Here is a 26,216-nt window from a genome sequence, read left to right as displayed (position 1 = left end):
TGATAATCAGTGCCTTTTGTCATAACTGAGAGCTGCCATATCCTCTCTGCTTAGTCGCTCTTCTGTGAATTTCAATAATGTCCCTTTGAGTCCACCTTTTGGAGCCTTACTAGTACTTTTTAAATGATCCTGCTGACACTTGATGGTGCTGGCATTGCATACAGCTAAATTTATTATCCACAAATATACAGGACACCTATTCTATAGGTTTTCTTTTGCTGCTTTACTGTCTATTTGCTACTATCTATACCAGTGATCCCCAACCAGTGGCTCGTGAGCAACAGGTTGCTCTCCAACTCCTTGGATGTTGCTCCCAGTGACCTCAAAGCAGTTGCTTATTTTTGAATTTCTGGCTTTTGGGCAAGTTTTGGTTGCATAAAAAACAGGGGTACTGCCAAACAGAGCTGCCCATTCATATAGGGGCTACCAAATAACAGTCCTTATTTGGTACCCCCAGGAATATGTTTTATGGTTGTGTTGCTCCCCAAGTCTTTTTACATATGTTGCTCATAAGTAAAAAAGGTTTGGGATCACTGATCCATAGTTTTAATAATGTGTCTGTCCCCTCTTGGAGACTGTAAATGTTTTGTATTCATATCTGTTTCCTTCCCTCTGTGTTTTTAAATGTATAGATTTTGTAATGTGTTCTGTGTTATTATAGATCACTAGATATAATATACCATCATTTCCCGATGGATCTTTAACAATATGTAAAACGAAATTGCCTCTCTGCAGATACATGTTTGCTTTCAGTTCTTGGTAGTAGCATTACTCCACACAGTACCTGGGTAATAAAGATTTTCCATAGTTAATATTTGGTGCAAACTTACAGCCTTGCAGTCCATCAAGTTCAACCCCCCCAAATGGGCTCCATTGTACATATATACACATACTTATACAGACCTATACACTTACATAGTTAAACTATATATATATATGAATATCACTACTAACTGTTGATCTTAAGATCCTAATAGCCTTGGGCTTGTTTGTTCAAGAAATCATCCAAACCAAACTCTTAAAGGGATCAATAGTATCTCCCATTACAACATCACATGACAAGGCATTCCTCAACCTTACTGTACTCACAAAGATAGAGACAATATGTTCAATGCCCACCTCAAAGTCATTAGTAAACAAGTTAAAATGAAAAGGACCACGGACAGACCCCTGTGGTACTTCACTAACAACACTGGTCCAATTAGAAAATGTTCCATTTACCTCCACTATTTGTAATCTACTCTGCAGCCATTTCTTTATTCAAGTGCAAGTATTATGTTCCAGGCCAGTATTCTTTAATTTAACCAGTAACCTTCTGTGCAGTACTGTATCAAAAGCTTTAGCAAAGTCTAAGTAGATGACATTCACTGTCATCCCAGAGTCTAGTGTCCTGCTTACCTCAGAAGGCAATTTAATTAGTCAGGCAAGATCTATTACACATAAAACCATGCTGGCAAAAGTTCATAGTATTGTGATTTGCAATGTATTCAAGTATATTATCCCTTATTACCCTTTCCAAAAGCTTTCCTACCACTGACGTCAAACTAACAGGCCTATGGTTTTAAGGCTGAGAACAGAATGCCTTTTTGAATACTGACACCACATTAGCAATTTGCCAATCTCTCAGCACAATACCAGAACACAAGGAATCCTTAAACATTAAATAAAGAGGTTTCACAATAAGAGAATTAAGCTTGATTAGTACTCTGGATTGAATACCATCTGGTCTTGGATCTTTGTTTACCTTTACATGTTCTAGTCTCTTTGCATCAATAGTTATATCACTAGAATTGGATCTGTTAAAGGAAAACTATAACCCCAGAATGAATACTTAACCAACAGATAGTTTATATTATGTTAAGTGAGATATTAAAGCCAAACTGGAATATATATATCATCAAATATTGCACTTTTACATCCTTTCCCTTGATCCACCATTTAGTGATGGGCTGTGTGCTCCCTCAGAGATCACATGACCAGAAATAATGCAGCTCTAACTGTAACAGGAAGTAGCATGGGAGCAAAAGGCAGAACTCTGTCCTTTAATTGGCTGATGTGGCCTAGCATGTATGTGTGCCTTGGCTTGTTTGTGTGCACTGTGAATCCTATGATCCCAGGAGGCGGCCTTAATTCTTAAAATGGCAATTTTCTATTTAGGAGTACCCAATAGCACATACTACTAAAAAAGTATATTTTTATGAAGCAGGGGTATACATATGAGCTTGATTATGCGATATATTTTATAGAGACCTACATTGTTTGGGTGTATAGGTTTCCTTTAAAAAATGAAACATTTATTAACTTGTTCCTCTATTGTGTAGACTGAGAAAAAATAACAGTTTAGGGATTTTTCAGCTTAAATACAAATAAGAAACACAATGTGATTAAGATTCCTGCGATATTACATGGAGATCTGGTTTGTGTTGCCAGCTACTTTGACATCTTGTAATATTTTACTCTGGAAGGTGTTACATTTTGGGGATAAATGACACGCCTTGGAAAAAATATTCAAATCCATATAATAAAAAGAAATTACTTTATGGAAATATTCAGTCTACATGTATTGCCTAATTTAGAGCAGCAAGCCTAAAACCCACTAAACACAGTTAAGTAAACAAGATGATATTTAATTACATTCTGAATAATGTACCTGTCTAGTTTTCACATATGTGTATACTTTTGCTACCCTTTCAACACTTTCTGTTTTACTATGAGTAATTAAATATACTTTTGGGAAAACACAGATAATAGGAATGATAATTGTTTGTCTGTTTCTGCAATGCTGGTTCTGACTCTTGAAACAATGTAGCAGAAGCCAGCTGTTCTCCAGCAAAGACATCTTTTCCCTTTTGTTATATATTCAGAGTCAGAACCATCAGTGCAAAGAATTAAAAGGGAGAGACAATTCTTTCAGCACCAACTGCATTTACATATAACTGTAGAACAACTGAAATGTTTTAATGAATGTATACTGGAAATTTGCTTAGAATTACATTTTGTTTCATTAAAAAAAAAGGGTAAATGGAATTAAATGTGTTGTTCTATAGCCTCACATACAGATGATGGGCTGGGTGCAAAGTACAAAAAAAAATGTAAACTGGTATATTTTTTTGACACCTTGTACCCTGCACAGCTAGCAGCACCTGAGAAGAAATGTCCTTGCTATCCAGAATTGGGCACAAGGAGCTGTGCTTTGAATATGAATACTGCGTTGCCTTCATCCATGAGGGACAAGTTGGGGGGCAAATAACAATCACTCTTACCACCCCTTACCTGTCTCCCAACTTGCTCATCATTCAAAATGTGCAAAAGAAAGTATTATAGACACAGGGTGCAAAGGAGCCCTGGACACCTGATTATTAATTTGGCACAAAGTGTATACGTCAGGTATGCCCTGGATGTAAATACATCGGTAGATATCCAAGCTTACCTCTTTCTTATTTTCTAAAATAATTTTTTGCAGACAATTTGATGGGTCCGAGCCACTAAGGTGTAAACATACATTTTTTTCTGTGAGCTGGTGAGATTACTTTAGATGCATGCACAAATGCATATTTTAAAGAAGTACACTGAACAGATATAGATAGATGACAGATAGATATATAGATTAATAGCAAAAAAGACACAGAACATTTGCAATGTTTAGCTCTTTCAAAAGTGTGAGCCTTTCATATAATACTCTTTGAACTTGAAGCATTATTAGGTCATTTTAGGACAGAGCTTTTCCTGTACAGTTTAGTAAAGTATAAGGATGTACAAGTAGTCTTCTTTACATGGAACTGAATCCTAATCCTTGTTGTCAGAGCTCCACTAGAAGTAAATGTAACCTGAAGACGGCATTGTCATTGTTTGAGAGCTTGAGGACAAACTTATCTGGCAGAATCCAGTATGTTCCTGAAATCCATTGGCAGTAATTGGTAACTTTACTCTAGTTTTAGAAATTTGCATTAGGATGAAAGAAATGTTAGACTGCCACAGGCGGAACTCAAAGCACTGACTTCACTAAACCATTTTCAGCTGGAAACCTTGCATAGCTGTCATGCAAAAACATCAGCTTGTTTTACAGAAAACGAAATAATTCAAGAAACAAATTCATTTATAATCCAAAATGCCAAACAAAGGCAACACTAAGGGGCTGATTTACTAACCCACGAATCCGACCCGAATTGGAAAAGTTCCGACTTGAAAACGAACATTTTGCGACTTTTTCGTATGTTTTGCGATTTTTTCGGATTCTGTACGAATTTTTCGTTACCAATACGATTTTTGCATAAAAACGCGAGTTTTTCGTATCCATTACGAAAGTTGCGTAAAAAGTTGCGCATTTTGCGTAGCGTTAAAACTTACGCGAAAAGTTGTGCATTTTTCGCGTAAGTTTTAACGCTACGCAAAATGCGCAACTTTTTACGCAACTTTCGTAATGGATAGGAAAACTCGCGTTTTTACGCAAAAATCGTATTGGATCCGAAAAATTCGTAAAGAATCCGAAAAAATCGCAAAACATACGAAAAAATCGCAAAGTACCGATCATTACGAAAAAAACGCAATCGGACTCCATTCGACCCGTTCGTGGGTAAGTAAATCAGCCCCTATGAATGAAAGAATCTTTTTTAATCACGTTAAAGTAGACAATGGTTCAAAAACGTAACTACAAATATATATGGGGAGACTTTTTAATGTATTTGTCATGATAGCAACACATACTGTAGGACACCGTTAATTTTAGCTGGATAAAAATATATATATTACAGAAAATAACCCAGTAAATGTAAATGGTGATTTGAAGGGGTTGGGGGTGGCTACAGCTATTTTTTTGTCTTGCAATAGCAATTGTTTGGTTTAAAAAATATCCTGGAATTCTTGGAAGAGTTTATTACAAACAAATCATGCTAGAATAGGGTTTCAGGTTTTCCTTTTCTGTGCCAAGAAATGTGTGTTGATGCAATGAATGAGGAGTTTCCCATTTCAAATGAGACTCTGGGCTATATTAGTAAATAAACCTTAATAAAACTTACCCATAAGGCCAGAATGGTAACTTGCTGAATTCTTCTGATGTCCATTTCCTGCCCTGAAGTGCAGCACCAGAAAGTGGACGCAATTTCTGGTTCAGTTGGGAAGAAACGACAATAAAAATAGCCTAGCCACCTAGCAAATTTATACTACAGGCACCTATCATATTGCTGTTCAGGGGTTCTCACATTAATATTATTAATATTATTAATAAAATATAAGCAATCCGTTTTTGCTATAACCCATCAGAAGAAATGGATTTGAACAATTAGCCAATCAAATAAGTATGTATGTATGTATATGTATGTATATCTTTATTTATAAAGTGCTGCTTATGTACGCAGCGCTGTACAGTAGAATACATTAATACAAACAGGGGGTTATTAAAATAATCGATAAATACAAAGTATAACAATAAATACAAGATAAATACAGCTGCAATGTTAAGATAAAATGCTATGGTGTTTTTGTTGTTACAGAGCTATGGTTGGAAGGTACTATTTATACTTGTTTCTTCTCCTCTCCATTACATCTCAGGTATGTGTAATATTTCAAAAGCATTGTTAAAGTATCAGTTACCAATTAACCTGATTTTGCCAAAGTCCATAATTATATTTTTATTTATTACCTTTCGATCTTTTCCATACTCTGTAGTTTCAAATGACCTTTAAAGTTAAATTCCATGGTCAGGTGCACTACCAGTTAAAAATAAGCTGAAGCAGTTTGTGTGCCTTTCCATCAAGAGTAATTTCTACAAAACACTGTAGGCCTCATTTACTAATGCACTTCAGAAAGCACCTGTGTCCAGCCCCTTTCTTCCAGCTGCCATAGGGTAGGGGGTAAGTACATGGCTTCTTTGCACCCTGCACCCAGGGGGTAGGTAGGAGGTGGTAAAGGCCACTTATGTGCTTTCCCTCACCCTCTAAATACAATACTGAATTTAGGCAGGGCTATTCATGGGGCAGCATAGGTTATTATACTCCAGAATGGAGGTGCAGATGGCAGCACAGGGTATAACGTGAAAAACATGGCAGCTTGCACTTTGCACCTTGCCCCACAATCTGTAAATGATGCCTTATGTGCCATGTTACTTAGATACGTTATACATTGCTAATGGCATCAGAATGATGTTCAGGAGGGTAACAAATTATTTTTTTTACCAAATAATGAAAAACATCCAGATCAGTGATTCTGTCCATTTTCTATTGAGATTTTTCATTTCAAATCATTCTGCTTTTAACTTGCTTGTACAGGTATGGGACCTGATACCATAATGCTCAGAATGTAGGGTTCTCAGGAAAAGGGGTCTTTCTGTAATTTGAATCTCCACACTTAGGTGGTCAGATATATGATTGCTTGAGCCTTCGGGCTCAAGAAAACAATGCATAAAACTGCCAAAGTTTTTCTTTGTCACAAAAGACCATTTGAGGAAATTTAAGAAAATTGCCATGCTATTTCTGCTCTAAACCCAGCACTAGTTAGCAAACTCATGTAGGGTTTCCTTTATGATTTCTTATTTGGGATCTAGTTGTACTGGTTTATTATTACATAGAAAAAGGAAATCATTTTTAAAAATTAGAATTATTTGATTAAAATGGTGTCTATGAGAGATGGGCTTCCCGTAATACAGAGCTTTCTGGATAACGGATTTCTGGATAACGGATGTCATACCTGTAATTTTATGTATTTGTTTATTGTTTTTTATGTCTTCAGAAATAGCAATACACACAATACCTACCTATAAATGTTTTGTTTTGATATAGATCATAAATTCCTCTTCCCAAGTTAAACAATATATTGAGGTTCCTGAAAATTACAAAGGCTCATTTCCCTGGTACCTTGGCAAGGTAAGAAAGAATGGTTTGGTTGCCCATCTAAACAACAAAGGCACACACATATATATTGTATTTTTATATATATATATATATTTATATATGCATACATACACATGCAGACTTACTCAGGTCATTTTGTAAGCTCTTTTGGATTAATGTTATCCCTAAAAATAGAATCTTTTTTAATTGAAAGTGACATTTCTTGGAAAGTAGTCAAAAAGAGTCTTAAATAGAAAGCAGTTGATGGTTGCACATATTAGCAGCACTAATAAGTGAGTAGTGAGAAGCAATAATCTACTCTAGTCTTGCTTAAATAGCACATTTATATCTATTAAAGTACAACTTAAAATATATGTTTGGTTCTCCCTGTGTGTGCTTCCTAGTTTCACTTCTAGCAAAACAAGAAGGCTCATTTACATCCACAAGCACAGTGGGCAACTTTTCCCTGTAGTGAGTTGCACAGGGTTCTTGGTCAAAATGTGCTCCTTGCTTCTCCCCGTAATTGCACACAATGCCACTCAGTCCTATTTGCGTTCTGTTCTGAATTGTGCGCTCCTGCACCTATTGACAAGCATAATGAGTATTAAATCAGTTCTTGGGTCATGAAGTTGATTTCTAGATGTAATCTGAGTCCCTTAAAAAAAGGTTAAGAAACACTAAACCAGTTAATAGGTGTCACCTTTAAAAAGCACTGGAGTCACTTATAAGTAGCCAACTGCTGCATTAATAACAACTGAAATGAGAGAATGGCTTAACTTATAGCTGTATACAGTCAATGCAACATAGATATAGAACTCTGAGAAAAAGTTAATAGGAGAAAAGCAAAAATGATGTTAGAATTATTATCATTTTGTCACTGAATATGCAAGGCTGACTTAAGATTTCACCTTGGCTTCAAGGCTGCAGTTTCTTCCCTTTTTTAGCATTGTTCCAATAGCAACATAAATTTCCATTATGAGTAGAAGGATTGTATGCTTCCATTAACCTGTGGACTGATCAAGGTTTTGCATTAGTTACAAGCTGCATCAGAGTCTGTCTCTGTTACATATTGAAAGGCTCTGTTATATTCTGAAATGAGAAGCCAATTTGCATTTTGTAAAACCTGCTACTTTTCTACAGGCAGTAATGTAATGACAAGGTGATTATACTAAGGATGAACAGAATCCCAGAATGGGTTTGAGGTCCCAGCATTTTTTGCAGCAGAAACTAAACCCAAACTCTAGGGGGCTGATTTACTAAGACACGATTTCGAATCCAAATTGGAAACGAACATTTTGCGACTTTTTCGTATTTTTTTCGATTTTTTCGGCGTCTTTACGATTTTTGCGTAAAAACGCGAGTTTTTCGGCGTCTTTACGAAAGTTGCGCAAAGTCGCGATTTTTTCGTAGCGTTAACACTTGCGCGCAAAGTCGCGCCTTTTTCGTAGTGTTAAAACTTTAAAGGCGCGACGTTTCGCTCAAGTTTTAACGCTACGAAAAAATCGCGACTTTGCGCAACTTTCGTAATGACGCCGAAAAACTCGCGTTTTTACGCAAAAATCGTAAAGACGCCGAAAAACTCGCGTTTTTACGCAAAAATCGTAAAGATGCCGAAAAAATCGCAAAATTACCGATCATTACGAAAAAAACGCAATCGGACGCATTCGGCCCGTTCGTGGGTTAGTAAATGTGCCCCTAGGTATCATGCCACTTTAAATGAAAAACAGAAGACAAATTTTTGTTCATATATTATAATTTTTTTTTTATTTCAGTCAGATTTAACACGCAAATTAAGGTTGACAGTTGGTTTGGTATGCAGACATAGCTTTTGTTTACTATTAGGTATTCATCGAAATCTAAATATAGATTATGGATTAGGTGCATCATTAAATTAAAGTCTGGACTCTTGTGTACAGTGATGCATTGGGCCATACTGCCCTAAATGAAGCTGGTAGCAGGGTAGCAACCCAGACAGGCAGATACCCTAATGGTTCCAATGTGTTAGCCATGGCAGCTGGCAGTAGTCATGAAGAACAAAAGTGACATTTTCAGTCCAGTGCTCACTTGTGGTACACTGTGCTAATCTCCACAGAAAACTTTTGCACAACATTCAACAAAATATATATATATATATTGCATCAATCCAAAACATTCACAACAGAAGTGCCTTTAAAGAAGAAGGAAAGGCTAATAAAGAGTTAATCTCAAGCTGCAGGCATACCTTCAGTTCTCTCAATAGTGTCCTTAAGTCTCCCCCATATTTCTCCCGTTCAGATGATCAGAAGTCTCATAGTAAAAAAAAAAAAATGCTAAGCTCTGCAAAGAAATTTCCGATAATGCCTCGCTCCTGCACCAAGACCCATGTACATGCTCAGTTAGTAAGACTATGAGGAAGCTTCCTGCTGATTGGCTCAGATCCACATTCCTAAGGGGGGGAGTGAGTTTTTAGCATTCTTGAGGGAGGGGGGAGCAGGAGAGAGGAGAGAGATGCGTGTCTTGGCACAGGAAAACAAGGAGACAACAAATGCTCCAAAATTCTTTTTGACAGAAAACTCAGTGCAGTGTTTCTGTGAGTGCTTATGGCTGTATTTACATAGACCTTTCTGATAAAGATTACTTAGTTTTTACCTTTCCTTCTCCTTTAAGTCATATATAATAACAACCAAGCCCTTTTTTAAATGCAGACATTTTATAAACAGTGCCATCAGTTAATTCATAGAAATGTTTTAAAATTATTTATTGCCTTTTTAAAAATAATATGATTAATGTAAAATTGCAGGAATGTGTTTCCTGATTTCATAGTATTCTTCATTACAATTACGAATCAGAACATGATGACACCATGTTGTTGCATTGAAATCTATCTGGAGAGACTGGAACTGAGTTAGCATGTGTTAGTAATAAGCACTTGGGAACAAGCTGTATTCTCATTCTAGGTGCCTGCTCGTTATCCTATTTTTACTTTGCCAAATATATTCTACCAATTAACCTTACAGTAAAACGGTTTTCTAGATAATTCTTGCAACAGATGGTCAATATAATACAGAGCTTGCTGGAAATGATGAAGAAATATTTGGAGTTGATCCAGAGTCAGGCTTTCTTTATGCCCTCAAACCATTTGATCGTGAGAGGAAGGCATCCTATACGCTCCAGGTATGACAAATCCTATTTAATCGCTATTAAATGGTGTTCTAAAATAAACACTTTTGTGGTTAAAAAAATGCGCTTTTTTTTAAAGATTACCTTATGTTTACAATGTAGTAACAATCCAAGCCCTAATGCTTGTAGCGTTTGTTGGATTTTCTAAAGTAACATAGGTTGATAGAACTGAAGAAACATAAAGTTTTAAGTAAAAGGGGAATTCCATAATCCTAGAAGCCAGGGAAGGAGATGACTGGAGAGAATGGTGAGGATTTGGAAATCAGTGGTTATTAAAACATGGGTGTTTGGTGGCAGCAATGACCAGCATATTGATACCGCACAGCATTGTCTAATGCATTTTTCATTAACTTCCCTTGCTTTTTTGGCAAACTGAAATTCCGAAATGCTGCCTAGTAAGTTGGAGCAGTTATTTCAGGTAGCTGAAAATATGGCACTTTAGTGGTGGACAATAGAGAGATATTTCATATCACAATGAAGATCATATTATTGGCAAGTTCTCAATACTTTTTACTACTTCAATTTTACACAGTGATATTCCTCCTACTTATATTAGAATATTTTAATTATTTATGGTGTTCTGTTACTTGAAAAGCATATTTTGTATTCACTTTAATGCCTCACAGCCAAAAATCTTAGAACTCCTTAATGCCAAAAACCTACAAAACAGTAGGAAGGTTTGTCAAGAAAAGCTGTCATTGTTTTGTCATGCCCTCATTATTTTGTACAGGTAACCCTGAGAAAAGGTGTGGAGGAGGAGATATTATCCCAGATGGTCACTATTCATATAATGGTAAAAGATGAGAATGACAATATGCCTGTCTTTACAGAGAACACATTCTATGGAATTGTAAGCAAAGGAACAAAGCAAGGTAACTTCTATTATGTAATAAATTGCTCATGGTATCCTTTATGTTACCTTAGCATTATATTACAGTTTTTTTAACTAACTGGAGATAAAACTTATCTTGTTCTTCAGCTTATGGAAAATTAGAACACTGTGAGCAAATGGAAATGTCAGTTAGAATAGATTGTTAAGAATCTGGCTTTACTGAAGTGCTGACAGACAGCCAGAGTGTTTAGTGACCACTACAAAAAACATTAAAAAGTCCATCCATGTAATATATTGTACCTGCGGCATGTTCCTATTGATGGGCTGCAGACCCACTACATTCTTTTCCAGCTTTAGCTCCCCTTCTTTATGTGTCTTCAACCCTGTGATAAAGGAGAACTTAGCGCTGGTAAAGTAGTTTGTTTGGGGGGAATTTTTCATTGCAGACGAGGTCCTTACGATAGCCAATATAATGTAGTATTTATAGGATTTGTACGACCTTTGTGCCTATATGTGGATGCCCATAGTGGTTGTTGCATACCAAATCTGTGAAAGATTGAAAAAAAAATAAAAAAATTGGTATGGTATGGATGGGTCTATTCTAAGCAGTGTTTTCATTGGTCTTCATTATTCAATTTTGATGGACTTGATAGATTACATTTAGAGGTCTGTTTATAATGCTTTGTAAAACTGCCAAAAAATGGTGTAAAAACCTATAATATAAATGGCGAATTTATCAATGTGCATTTTATTTTATTCTGTCTGAATGCCAGATTTAACATCGCTAAGTCGATCTATGTGGCAAAGCCTGACAATGCGTGGTAAGATTACCCACTAGGCACCCAAGGCACTAGCCTAGGGCTCACCTAGTGTCAGGGGCCCGGTTTCAGAAACTGGAAAAAATGATCAGATTATGGATCTGATTGCATCACATCTTTCTGGTTTCAGAGACCACACTTTGTGGCTGCGCTGTCGGCGGCTCTGGCCTTATGGGGTACATCTGAGGTGATGGGGTTTAGAGAGTGAGAGTGGAGGGCGGGGCACTGCATAGAAGTAATAAGGATATGCTAATTTTTAAACTGTAGTTTAGGGTGGGGGCCCCCCTCCCAAGGGCCTCATTTAGTATTAATCTGGCTTTGGTGTTGATATGAGAAAGAGTGCTTCATTGTGTAGGATGTTTAATCCTTTTCACCTGCCATTTAGAGATGGAAACAAAGGACAAAAAGCATGTGACTGATTATTCCAAGTCCTCTCCTTAATGTGTGGCTGGGGATCTGCTTTCAGATGTCACTACAAAGCTTCCCACACCCTAATGCTCTGCACTGAAATGTCAGGGCAGATATACTGGCTCATTTTAGCTTGCTTATCTCTTCAGCTGGGCTGGTTTATCATAAGGCGATAGCTGAATATTACTATGTACCATGGAAAGCTCATGCTGAGATGTGCCAAGCTATGCACATGGCAGTGTGCCTCATTTATAGGGGATTCTTGCTTTGCTCTGAGGGACAAGTTTTAATGGCTATTTTTAGAGCTTCCAAAGTTCAAGTACCATAAAACGGGAATATCCAGGCTAACAGAATATTGAATAGAGGCAGAAATGCGTCTTTGCAGTGTTCCTTTAGTTATTTGAATGCATTTGACATGGGTAAAGTTACGAAAGTCACATAAATGCAGGTTGACATAGAAAGGCATGTGTATCGGAGCTGAAAATAATTAAAGAAAAGAAGTTTGTGTTTGTGAACATTCCATCCATTTCCTGTTCTACTAAATCTCAAATCATAAAATGGATTGTAACTAAAGCTGCTCATATAATGGCATATGTTTTCATGCCATTTGTTAATTTATGTATGATGATAAGTGTGCTTGTAAGCCGCGGGGTCTTATTCTGGTGACCCCTATTACAGGCCAAACAGAGCGACTGACTAACAGTTTTATTTTTCACTTAATTCCTCCTTGATTTTTTAGAGAAGTTGTAGTAGAAAGAGGTATTTAGTCAGATTCTGCCTCCCAGCACGGATAAAGAGTTGCCACACCACCAACTTACCTTTATCTTACAGGCATCCCTCTTTTGACTCAGACATGTGCAATGCAGAAAAATATTCCTATTTTACACTACTGTGTATGCGCAAGCCTAATTCTTCACATAGCTTTTTTTCTAGAGATCTAAATATACTATTTTTATTGCTTTTCCATTAGTTTATAAGAGGTGTTACTAGTAGTTTTAGTGTTGCCTTAGTAGCAACAAACTACCTTAGTGCTTCCCATAGACCTCCTATTGTTCTGTAGTTCTTTTATAAGAAACCAGAAAAGTGACTGGCAAAGCATCTGAGGATCATTATCACTGAAGATGTCTACACATCTAAAACCTAACGGTTTTGGTTAATTATTTTTTAAATGATTTTTTAGTAGACAAAGTATGGAGATCAAAATTACAGAAAGATCTCTTATCCAGAAAACCCCAGGCCCCAGCACCTGTAAGCTTTTGCCATTTGAATGAATTCCCATAATATTTTTACGCATGCTAACAGTGGTCTGTGTTTGTTTACTATTCAACTCAGATATAGTCAAATGGAATATCAATTCTACTTATATTAGGGTAGTATGTGGCCATTTAGATAAAAGGGACTAGGCAAAAGTCTATTTATTGGCATAGGTTAATGCCACATATTTTACAATATTTGTGTAGTACAAGTGCCAATAAATAGGTTTAATATATGCTAGCAATAAATATGTAAATAGCTTATAAATAACTGGCCTAATGAGTATAATAAACAGAAATGGCCTGGGGTATGTACAAACATCTGTCATCTTAAGCAAGCACAGTTTTTTCCCAACACATATATATTATATATATATATATAATATATATATATATATATATATATATATATATATATATATATATATATATATATATATATATATATATATATATATATATATATATATATATAATGTAGATACTGCAAACCATTAAAGCTCTGCTAAGCACTTTAACAGTTAAGAATAACCAGCAGAAATGGAGACAAATTATACAAAGCCAATCCCCACAATCCATTGCTATTAAATCACATAAACAAGTCAAGAGACTTTGACACAGGTCTTTGGTATATGAAATAAATGAAGTGACATGTTTGAATAACATCATTCCCTGCTGGGATTCCCCATTCTGAACTGCTGGCAGAACAGGAATGTAAAAGCCAAGGGTGCGAGCAAGATGAAAGTTGGATGAGAGGACATTTCCGAGTAGAAGTTTAGAAATACTTTATTGTTAGCAATAATGAATGCTGTACAACACAGATAAACTTCAAAGAAATCACATTCTAAATTTATATAGACCCGTTGCTGGCATGGGTCAGGAGACAACTTTCCAAGCTAAACAAAACAGAAGAGTTCCTCTGATTGTGTGGCTCTGCCGCAGGGAAGGGATCATTTTTAGCTCTCCAGTACATAAAACTGCAGTATATATTGACAGTTAATTTCTTATTAGAATTAATTTGTGTATTAGAAAGGCCTGTCATATTCTTATGTGAATTGTCTACTATGTTGATACCACATTAACATACTGTCATCCAGAAATGTCAAGGCATTATTACTATCTCATGTAAAATGTAATACAATATGCTCCCCCCTAATGATAACTCTGTTTCTGATACAATATCAATGCAGGCCACTGGTATAATTAACTGTATAAAACAGCATGCAAACTGTACAAAATGGTATCCGTGTCTATGGGTGGCAGTTGTGCTGACAATGGTAGGGTGGATGCATTCACAGCAAAACAGAATTCCTTTGCTGGCCACCTGCTCTTGCCTCCCCCTGCACACTCACAAACTGCCTGCTCCCCCACCCCAGTGCAGCTACTAACTATGCAGTGCGGGAGGAATGCCAGCAAAAAAATGACCCCCCCAATCCAGACATTTGAGACCAGCCCACAAATGCAGGCCTTTTGGAGGTCCAACCTTGGTCAGGGCCCCCCTTAGCTCATAAGATTAATACAGTTAAAGGAAGACATTGTTATATCAGCCATTCCATTTTTAGTTCCAACAATATCCATGATATTAAATATAGTAATAGAGTATTTACAACATCTTACCCTTACTGACTTTCAAGTTGGGATTTCAGGTGTGTATAGGAGGAACATAGAAAATATTCCCAAACCTCACTTTGACTGGCCTTTAGACCCATTTAGGTCCCATTGTAACTGCTCCAGTCCTACAGCTGGAATCTGCAGATTTAGAGTATGGCGGGAGTTTGACACTCCACTGTAAAGGTACATTTTTGAATGCTTAACAAACAAATCTCTTTTTTTTGGTTACTATAATTTGCAGGAGTTGCTTTTATGCATGTTAATGCAACAGATTTAGATGATTCCTCAACACCCAATGCAGACTTGCGTTACAAATTGATCTCTCGTTACCCTGCTAGATCCTATGAAAATATGTTTCAGGTAGATCCAAAGACAGGAGCAATCTCATTAACAGAGCAAGGTAAGAGCATTTAGATTACAAAATGATATAAAATTCAATGTAAATTATTTAAGGTAGTTTTTTTGTTTGCATACACTCTTGGATAGGCTTGTGATATATGACCAAATTAACCTATTAATGATTATTCATTATATCATTTCATGTTCTTTAGCATTGCTCATGTGTGTGTCTGTCTCCAGAATGAAATAAGGAAACAGGCCAAATTCAGGTCCTGGTGGACTGGGTACAAATTCAGTAAAAATACAATATTCAGTAGTATAAATGATTTCTGATCATCTGCTTCAGTTCCCTGGCAGGTCGTCAGTTTTAAGGTTCACATTCTGCCATTTTTGGAGAAAAGCCAGTTGGCACTGTGAGAAATGAGAAAGTGATAACAATTAAATTTACAGATTATCAATTCAATCAGAAGCTTTTCTGATTCATTGTGAGCTAAGGCAAAAAAAAGGGGGGCAAATGTGTCTATATTCTTAGCGCATGATATGTCGCTTATAAAACTCAAGAAAAACATCCATCCATCCAATACAGCAATGTTATAGATGAATGCACATTTCTATGCATTTTAGTCCAGAATACAACTGTCAAAATATATCAATTATATCAAAAAAGATAAAGAAACCTCGATAATACAAAAAAAAAAAACTACCAAAGCAAGCTTTCCATATTTTGTGAATCACGCTAAAGAGCCAATCCACTTATAACAATCAAAAGCTCAGTACATTTACATATGCATATTTTGCAATGTTCTCAGTTTGACAAGCTAAGAAATTGGTTGCTTTTAAAAAATTACGACACCCAGCATTTTGTGCCGCTAACAATACATTAATTGCTCCTAACTGTGTGTCAGACATGTGATGAATTCATTTTAGCTGTACAATACATTCATTTTCTGTAAGGCTTATACATTTAAAATGCCAAGGACACAAGCATTTTACAGTACAAAAGAACTTTAGCTAATGTTCTTAGGTGAAGTTCAAACACAAAATCAACAAAACAGTTGCCTCCCCCCAAGTTTGACTTCATTTCTCAGCACAGAATAAAAGTGAATCATAAAACACAGAGCTTATGGGAAACATTCATCTCAAACACAAATGCACTGTGTGGTATATAGCTGCACTGTTTTACTTGCATCACAAAAATGACTCAATAGTTGCTTCTCCAATAAAATTGAGAATTCATTCCCCTATATGTAATAAAAGGGTTACTGCTCCTGGGCAAACATTGTGCCTTTAAGTACATAAACCCCATTCATCTTGTAATTCCATCTGGCAATGCCAAACCTCCCCCTCTACATCACAAACTTTACAGAAAGCTCAGCATTCCTCTAAAATCCAACCTTTGGCCAGGGTTCCTCTTGAAAGTCCACCCTTTAGCTCATGAAATTAGTAAAGATACAGGAAAATGTTTCAATCATTCTTTTATAATCTCAATGAAATCTATGAGAACAATTACATATTCTTCACAAATCTCACCCTAAATGAAGTTTAAACTGTATGTACTGTAGGAGAGCATATAGCATTTTCATTCTAACGGACCTGCCACTGCCCCAAGAACCAGTCTCCCACCATTCAGCCCTAACAGTTTGCCATTGCTGTAGAGCCCCAAGATCCTTCTCCACCCTCCTTTAAAGCTAAATCTTTGAAACATTTTACTTTTGTAGTTTCCTTCCTCCTGTTACATGGGACATAATCTGAACATGGAAGTAAAGTCACATTCTACTTTCTGTCCTGCCAAGCATGTTCAGAACAAACCAGCAGTCCACTAAGAAGTATCTGTATAATAAGTTGCTCTTTATCACAGACCTTAACGCTGGATCCAAGACCATGCGGCAGTTCTCTAAACTTCAAAACGGAGAGTGGCTATATGCAGATAGCAAAAGGAAGTGTGCAAAGTCCATAAAAATGGACAACAATGGGTTTTTTTGCATTTTACGCTCTGCAAGTTTTTTCTCAGAATTTTAGTGTAAAAAGCAGACACCTACAACTATGATTTACCAGTACAGACTCAAATGAGAATCTGTGTTGGGCACACTGCAGCATCATGTTTAAACATTTTAAGCCACGGAGGCCTTCAAGGGGACCGGTCACCCCAAGACATAACTCCAAATTAGTTAGTTAAGCAAAATAAACGTTACTTACACTATATAAATAATATAAATCTTGTTTCCTTCCGTCTTGGAATTACTCAATCAAAGCAAGCAGGCAGGCACCATTTTGTGGACACTGTTATGAAGGCAAACTTTGTATCACCCCAAAATCTTGTTTATGTTACAGAATGGGGGACCTGATGCCCATGCCCATGCACTGGCTATACAATTAGATGAGGAGGAGGGAGGGGGAAAGAGAGATGTGCAGTGATATCTAGGAAGTGCTGAATGGAAATAACGGATTTATACTTACGTAAATTCCTTTTCCCTCAGTCCCGAAGGCAGCACTTACTAGAGAGAGATGACTTCCACCTGGTAGGAAAACACCACACCCCCCAATTAATTACTCCACCCCCTCATCTCCTATAAGTCCCTCTGCTTCCCTCTAGCCCTCAGTGATTTTCTCAAGCAATAAGACACATACACAATGCTGATAGAATATTTACTGTAAGGGAGGGATATTGTGCTGCCTTCGGGACTGAGGGAAAAGGAATTTACGTAAGTATAAATCCGTTATTTCCCTCACGTCCCTTGGCAGCACTTACTAGAGAGAGTTGAGTAGCAGTACGTCAAGGGGGTTTTTTTTTACAATTTGAATAAAGTACCGTATTTGCGAACGCCACTTCCCCAGGGGTACCTACGTTCAGTCGGTAATGCTCTGCAAATGTTCTGAAACTTGCCCACGAAGCTGTTCTACATATCTGGTCCACTGACACGCCTCCAACTTCTGCCTGTGAGGCTGACACTGCTCTGGTAGAATGTGCCTTGAGGTTTGGAGGTATTGATTTCCCTGAAGCAGAATAGGCTAAGGAAATTGCCTGTTTTATCCATCTGGAAATGGAAGTTTTTGAGGCACGCTTCCCCTTGTTCTTTCCCCAAAAGGAAACGAAAAGGTTATGAGATATACGAAAAGGTTTTACCTTGTTTAAATAGAACAAAACACATCTTTTGGCATCCAGTAAGTGTAGCTTTTCCTCCACTTTATTTCTTGGTTCTGCAAAAAAAGCTGGAAGAATGACTTCAAAGTTTCTATGAAAATTAGATGAGACTTTAGGTCTGAACAAAGGATCTGCTTTGAGAATGATCCTGTCTGGAAAAACTTGTAGACACGAATTTTTACATGATAAAGTTTGCAGTTCTCCTACGCGTCTGGCTGAACAAACTGCCACTAAAAATACTGTTTTAATGGACAGATGATACAGGGAAACTTCTTCCAAGGGTTCAAAAGGAACATTTTGTAAGGCTCTTAACACAACGTCTAAGTCCCAATTTGGAGTTAGGTTATTTGTCTTAAGTCTAATATTTTGAACAGCCCTGACAAATCTTTTGATCAATGGATGCTCCGCCAAGGATATGTTCTTGAAAGCTGATAAGGCCGCAATGTGCACCTTAAGTGTATTTGGAGCTAATTTCTTCTTAAATCCATCATGTAGAAAATCTAATATGATTGACACTGGAACATCTTCTGGAGTTAGTTTCTTATTTGAGCACCACTTCCTGAAACAAGACCAAATTCTTTGATAAATTTTATTTGTAATTTCTTTCCTGCTCTGTAACAGAACTTCAATGACTGGTGAAGATATCCCTTGTGCTCTCATAACATCCCTTTCAGTCTCCATGCTGTGAGCTGAAGAGCTGCAGGGTTTGGATGCAAAATTGGTCCCTGGTGTAGGAGATTTTCCTTCACTGGAAGGAGCCAAGGAGGACTGACAGAAAGTTGGAGGAGACTGGAGTACCAACTCCTTCTGGGCCAGGCAGGAGCTATTAGAATCACTTCTGTTGAGCAAAGTGCAATTTTCTTGATCACTCTTGCTAACATAGGGATAGGCGGAAAGACATATGCTAGGCTGAAATCCCATGATTGGGCTAGAGCATCCACTGCTTCCTCGCCTTGGCCTGCTGTAAGGGAAAAAAATCTTTGATGCTTTGCATTGTACTTTGAGGCCATGAGGTCTATTTCTGGAGAACCCCAGACCTTGCAAATCTGAAGAAATGTTTCTGGATCTAGACTCCACTCCCCGGGGAGTATCAACCTGCGACTTAAAAAGTCTGCTCTGATATTGCTGTGCCCAGAGATATGGCGGGCTAGAATACTTTTTAGATTTTTTTCTCCCCAGCCCATGATCTTTTTTATTCTCATTCCCAGATCTTTGCTTCTGGAACCTCCTTGGTGATTTATATAGTAGGCTGTTGCCACATTGTCTGTATGTATTAGAACATTTTGGTCTTTTACAATAGTTTTGAAGGCAAGCAGAGCTCTCCATACTGCTTCCAACTCTAAGGAGTTTGCTGCCTGATGACCAATACCTTTTTCCCAGATACCTTGCTCTACCAGGTTTCCTAAATGTGCTCCCCAACCTTTGCCACTTGCGTCTGTTGTGATGACTAAAGGAGGAATTGGAAATAGGGATGAACCTTTTGAAAGATTCCCTGGGTGTAACCACCAAGTAAGAGATTTCTTTATTTCCGGTGGAACATAGAGTTTCTTTCTGAGTGATGCCTTCTGATGATCCCAAACTGAGTTCATATATTTTTGCAGGTCCTTCATATGGGCACGACCCCATGGAACTGCTTCTAATACTGCTGAAAAAAGACCCAAAATTTCTAAACCCTGCTTTATTGAAGAAAAATTTTTTGTTTTGAAACTTGCGCACTCTGTCTCTGATTTTTTCCCTTTTTCCTGGAGGAAGGAAAATTCTTCCTTCTTCTGTGTTCCAGATCATTCCCAAAAACTTTATCTCTTTTGTAGGATTTAGATTGGATTTTTCCCAATTTATTAACCAGCCCAATGACTGGAAAACCTCTATTGCCTTGAATAGGTTCCTTTGTAACCCTAAATCGGTTTCTGCTTTTAGTAGACAATCGTCCAGATAAGGAATAATAGCAATACCTTGAGTTCTTAAGTACGCTGCGACTACTATTATTACCTTTGTAAAGACTCTTGGTGCACTCGATATTCCAAATGGCAGGGCTGCGAATTGAAGGTGTTCTGTTCCTGCAGGTCCCCTTATGGCTACTCTTAAGAATTTTTGGTGACATTCCCTTATGGGAATATGAAGGTAGGCGTCTTTTAGATCTATAGTACACATCACATCCCCTTCGCGAAGCGCTAACAGGGTGGATCTTATTGATTCCATTTTGAACTTCTTCTTGAATATAAATTGATTTAAATATCTTAGATCTATGATGGTTCTGTATTTCCCGTTTGGTTTTGGTACAAGGAAGATTGGGGAGTAGACCCCCCTGAATTTTTCTTTTTGGGGTACCTGAATCAATACTTTCATTTCTTTGAATTTTTGGATTGCTAATTCCATGGCTTGTTTTGCAACCCTTTGTTTTGGTGATTTTTTCCCATTCCTGAACGAACCCCTTCAATCTTCCTCCAACTGGCAAGGCGTCATGCTGAGAAAGGTTTTTGATTGAAATTTGGACGGCCCCTTCCTCTTGAAGATCTTCCTCTAGATTGGGTATAATTTCTATCCCCTGATGTTTTACCACTCCTCCAGTCTTGTCTATACTTGTAAGAGGTTCTGAAACCCCGAAAGGAAGGTCGCTTGTATAATTTCTTGTCTTGAGGTAAGCTTCTCACTTTATCATCAGACTTCTTTTCCACTAGAAGTTCCAGCTGGGATCCAAAAAGTTTTTCTCCCTCAAATGGAAGATTAAGCAGACGGTTTTTGGAGGCTATATCTGCCACCCAGGGTTTGAGCCATAGAGCTCTTCTGGCTGAGGTAGCAAATGCTGTAGTTTTAGCCAATATATCCACTGAAGATAAAGCAGCTTCAGTTAAAAAATCAGAGGCCGAGATCACCATAGGCAAATCTGCTAAAAGATTTTCTCTTGGTACTCCCTTCTTTAAGGCTTTCTCTAGTTGCAGGATCCAGACCTTAAGAGATCTTGCCACTGAAGCCGCCGCTATTGCTGGCTTGAAACCTGCTGCTGCTGCCAGATAGGTTTTTCTTAGGGCCCCATCTGCTTTCCTATCCATGGTGTCCCTGAGACCAGTACTGTCTTCTAACGGTAAAGTTGTTCTTTTGATAGTTTGGGCTACTGGAGGATCCAATTTTGGAGGTACATCCCAGAATTTAGTGTCCTCAACCTCAAAAGGAAAAAGAGAATAAAACTTCTTTTGCGGAGCCCATTTCTTATCTAAGACAGACCACTGACTTTTAATTTTGTTCTTAATAGCTTCATGCACTGGAAAAGATGGTTTACGCTTACTTATGTTTGCAAACAATTTACTTGATTTTTTAGGGGGCTCAGAAGACTCTTCTAACCCCATTGTATCTCTGACAGCCGCAATTAGGGCCCCTATATCATCAACAGGAAAAAAATCTTCAGATTCTGAAATTTCTCCTTCCTCTGACTCAGATTCATATTTAAACTTAGAGGTACCTTCCCCAAATGATGTATCAGATGAAAAATCCTCATAAAATGGACTGTCAGCTTGCAATACCTCTTTATTTGGCTTCTGCTTAAAAGATTCAAAAGCCTGCATCATAGCTCCTTTCATCCAGGACACTAGTCCCTCAGTCCCTTCTGGGGAATTGACAGGATTTTTTATTTTTCCTTTACATGTATTGCGTAACTTTTCACCTTCCACAGGGTTAAATTTTATATCACACCCAAAACAAGATATGGAGGCTGGTTTCTTTATCTCTTTTCTTTAGTTTTAGCCTTCTCTTTAGACTTTCCCTTCTCCTTTTCTAAAGCAGTGTCAGCCATTGCTGAAACAACATAAGCACAAAATGGCCCCGTGTCATAAGCAGAACAAAAAACAGCTTTAAGGAGAAAAAAAGCATCTATGGATGCTTACTTACTGGCAGAGTTGGAACGCTATGCACAGGACCAGCACGGGCCAACAGCAGTACCCCTGGGAGCGGCAATGATCCGCCATGCTCGCTGGTTTAAAACGGCATTCCTTTTCCGGATATGACGTTTGCGTTCCAACGCCTGCATGCGTTCCACCGGCGCCGCTGATGACGTCATCACATCGCGCTCTCACCTGCCGAACACAGAGGAGTGCAGCGGCCGCCGGTTACAATACACAGGAGGCACAATCATTTGATAGGCGACCTGGTAACAGCCCTGATTTCCACAGGGAATGCGTAAGGGTAAGTCCACCACCACGCAGGGGGCACAAACATCTGTAAGGCGCCCTGGTCATACGCATTTCTGGAGGCCAGTCATCTGAAAGGCGCCCAGGTATATAAAAAAAAAAAAAATACATGGTGTAATCCCTTGGGTAGGAAAAATACACTGAGGGCTAGAAGGAAGCAGAGGGACTTATAGGAGATGAGGGGGTGGAGTAATTAATTGGGGGGTGTGGTGTTTTCCTACCAGGTGGAAGTCCTCTCTCTCTAGTAAGTGCTGCCAAGGGACGTGAGGGAAAGTTAAGTTATTGTCTGCCCCGCCTCTATGCCTAAGGCATAGAGGAGGGGCAAGCAATATGATTGACAGCTGGGGTTTTTAAATGCCTCTATAATGAATTTGGATGTGTTAATATAAAAATAATTTTGGGTTTCATGTTTAATTTGAAAACGACTTTTATTATACCGCTTTTTATGTCTGGGTGACAGGTCCACTTTCAATGCCATCATTTCTGTTCACTGATATGCACAGCTTTATAAATGGTGTTAGCATGAGATTCATTCATTAGCTGCAAATCTGTTACACGGTTACATAGTTAAGTTGGGTTGAAAAAAAGACCAATGTCCACCAAGTTCAACCCCTCCAAGTGAACCCAGCACACACACACACCTATACTGACCTATCTATACACTCTGGATGTACCACTTCATAAAGGCAGGGCTAAATTCCAGGGCTTTCATGCTTACATGAATCCTATACTTTGTATATTCAGCTTGTTCAAAAATGAGTAGGAAACTGGCATCTTGACATATGTTGTAGATGCAAGTATCTTTATTTAAATAAAAGCTATTTTTTTTATTAGCTCTTGAACTTCTATTCTTTATTGAACCCTATTATGAGCTTGCCAGCTTCAACAAATGTGGAAAGGTCATTTGGAAAAAGACGGTGCTATATTATAAGTCAGGGCAACCATTCAGAAAGCTTTATTACATGATTTATGGAAACCAAAATAAAAAAAAGGTCCCAGTTCAGGTAAGAGAATATTAGAGAGAGCTCTCCAGTTGCAGATGTGTTTCATTGCGCTGTAGGAAATATAAAACAAGTCGTCCTTTGCATCTTTAGACCTACAACTATGTAGAAGGCCTTTGATCATGGTCATAATGATGCTGCATTGTGCCAAAAAAGGGGATTTATGTTAAATCATCAAGCGCTGCATTTATAAATGAGTAAATTATTAACTGAAATATTGTAAATTGATACATTATTTTATTACTATTAATTGTTTCTCAGGTGTTTCTTCATTATCCAAACTGGAGGTGAAGCATTTCAAACTTGAAGTCCAGGTCAAAGATTTCGGAGATGAACCCATGGGATATACTTCAGTCGCAAACCTGGAAATCAGTGTTGCAGAGAATACCTGGATTGCCGAAAGTCCTGTTCTTCTTCAAGAGAATCAGAAAGGTGGCTACCCTCGGATCATTTCCGAGGTTAGTAAATAGCTAGTAAATAAACAAAATATCATAATGACTTGATAATATACACAGTGGTGGAGAGTGCAGGTAGGACTTTCTTCAATATAGAGTGATATGGATACAATGATTGTTGTAAGGATAAGAACAAACCAGAATGTAACTATCTGTTATAATGGAGAAGCAGAGTACATCTTCTATTTGCACTATACATATATTTTATCATTTCCTTCATTAATCCCTTTGATTATGATGACCATTTGGGATTATACAGCTATTGCTCAGCCCTTTACTTTACAGCAGAGCAGAACAGATATATAATAGAATGGTGTACACATTGCTTTACTTGGTCCACCCATATTACTCAAAAAATATGTATAAAGAATTGTCTCAGTGTTTTGGTCCCTTAACAACTCCCCCCACAATGTGCCTTAGCAATCTGATCAATAGTGACTGATGTCACAATTTTAATTTTAACTGGATTTCCAGGTTAGAGACACCCTTAGGAAAGGGTTTTCTAAGAAAAATTTAGCAAGGTTGGATGCATTGGCCATTATCCTCCAGATATTAAGAGCACAGATGATATAGCAGTCTATACATGCTACAGCTTGGATGCCCACTTTTTATGTAGTGGGACTGATGAGACTGGCGAGGAATGGTAGAAGGAACAGGTACAATTAATATTAATGGTAGATTAAGAAAGAGAATCATACTATACCAAACAATGGATAGGTGCATCCCAGTGCCTCATGGTACCCCACTCTCCTAACGCGTTTCGCACCATTGGGTACTTCATCAGAGAAGATACCTATCCATTGTTTGGTATAGTATGTTTACTTTTTTTTTTAATTGTTTGTTTAATTTTGAACCAATAAATGGTTGTTTATTTCACTGAATACTTTGTAGAAGGAACAGGTTAAAGATAACAGCGTGAGAGATAGATCTTAAACCAGTAACCATTGTAAAAACATATAGGGTAATGTCATACCATCCAACATTTGCTCCAATTTTAGAAACCCACAGCAACAATCAGCAGGTATATAATTAAATATACAGATATATAATTGCCTGTGTTGGGTCTATAGAACTTAAGCCAGCTTTGTGTGCATTATTTCATAACCCTCATAGAATTTGGGATTAGGTAATGTAATCAAAATATGCACAGTAATAATAATAGAAGAATTTAGTTCAGATGATTTACACATAGCAACCAAATGATTATTTTCAACCTGCTGACAAAACAAGTACTGTACATAGAGGTCTAAACAGCCCCATCTCAACCCAATAAGTAGTGACTGTCAAGTGCAAGCAGCTCTCAATTCGAGGAGCATACTGCAGGCCTCTGTGCTCTGAAAAGGCACGTGGGGCCTGCAACCTTCCATCTAATGCCTAAGGCAGTATGCAACGTGCAGAAAAATGGCTTGTTATCATCTATATTTATACTTTGCACACTGCCTGGGGCATTGTAAATGACCCCTACTGCCTGCTTATTGGCTTCTTCAAGCAATTTTGCACTTCTCATTACATTTATCTTCTTTGCCCTTCTGGAAAAAAGGGAATCCCACAGAAAGCAGACTGGATAATCTCCTGTCTGTTAATAACACGTGATATTAGAGCTGCTGTGTTTTCTTTTCTCTTGTCTTCCCTCTTCTGTTCACAGAACAGTCATTCTATCACCACATATCTTTTTAACAAGGTCATATACATGATGGAGAGCAGAAGCCAAGCAAAGCCAGCCCTAAAATCCATTAGATGCAAAGTAAACAAATGAGACATTAGAATTGGAAGGAAACTTCTAAGAAAGTTTTAGGAAAGCCATTTCTGATTTATACATGGCCCATATAGAAGGCTTATTATCTCATTTTCTCCTTGTTAGGAGCTGTTCTGCAGTGTGGGAGGTGAAGGCCTCCATCTCATCTGAAAAGAGCAGACAAAGCCATATTTTAGCACTGTTAGGCTGTCCAAACACAAGTGTTTGTAGCTATAATTACCATGGTAACAGTTCAAATCTGCTTTAATTGCTTAACTGCAGATTACGGTATCCACTTTGATTGCAACATGTTGTCCCTAGCTGCCTTTGGCAATATGCAAGCACAGAGCACTTTTATTTAAAACTTGATTGTTTTTGCTTTCATGGTGCAAGCTTTAATGTTGTAATCTTACTTTTATGATATGGTTTATTATTGTAGTGATTTGATAAAATAGCTT

General features: G+C 37.7%; 1 protein-coding gene across 1 annotated transcript in view; it reads left to right on the top strand.

The window, feature by feature from the left end:
* Positions 1 to 26,216, top strand: part of cdh16 (cadherin 16) — a 73,610-nt gene that overhangs the window by 1,698 nt on the left and 45,696 nt on the right. Inside the window, exons 2-7 of the mRNA XM_002941993.4 lie at positions 5,490 to 5,547; positions 6,774 to 6,857; positions 9,837 to 9,977; positions 10,714 to 10,855; positions 15,147 to 15,305; positions 23,830 to 24,026. Of these exons, the coding sequence (XP_002942039.3) occupies positions 5,494 to 5,547; positions 6,774 to 6,857; positions 9,837 to 9,977; positions 10,714 to 10,855; positions 15,147 to 15,305; positions 23,830 to 24,026 (777 nt within the window). The 5' untranslated portion in view covers positions 5,490 to 5,493. The remainder of the gene's footprint in view (positions 1 to 5,489; positions 5,548 to 6,773; positions 6,858 to 9,836; positions 9,978 to 10,713; positions 10,856 to 15,146; positions 15,306 to 23,829; positions 24,027 to 26,216) is intronic.

This window comes from Xenopus tropicalis, chromosome 4, assembly GCF_000004195.4.
Source record: "Xenopus tropicalis strain Nigerian chromosome 4, UCB_Xtro_10.0, whole genome shotgun sequence".
Lineage (NCBI taxonomy): Eukaryota > Metazoa > Chordata > Amphibia > Anura > Pipidae > Xenopus > Xenopus tropicalis.
This window is presented reverse-complemented; position numbering and strand designations above follow the sequence as displayed.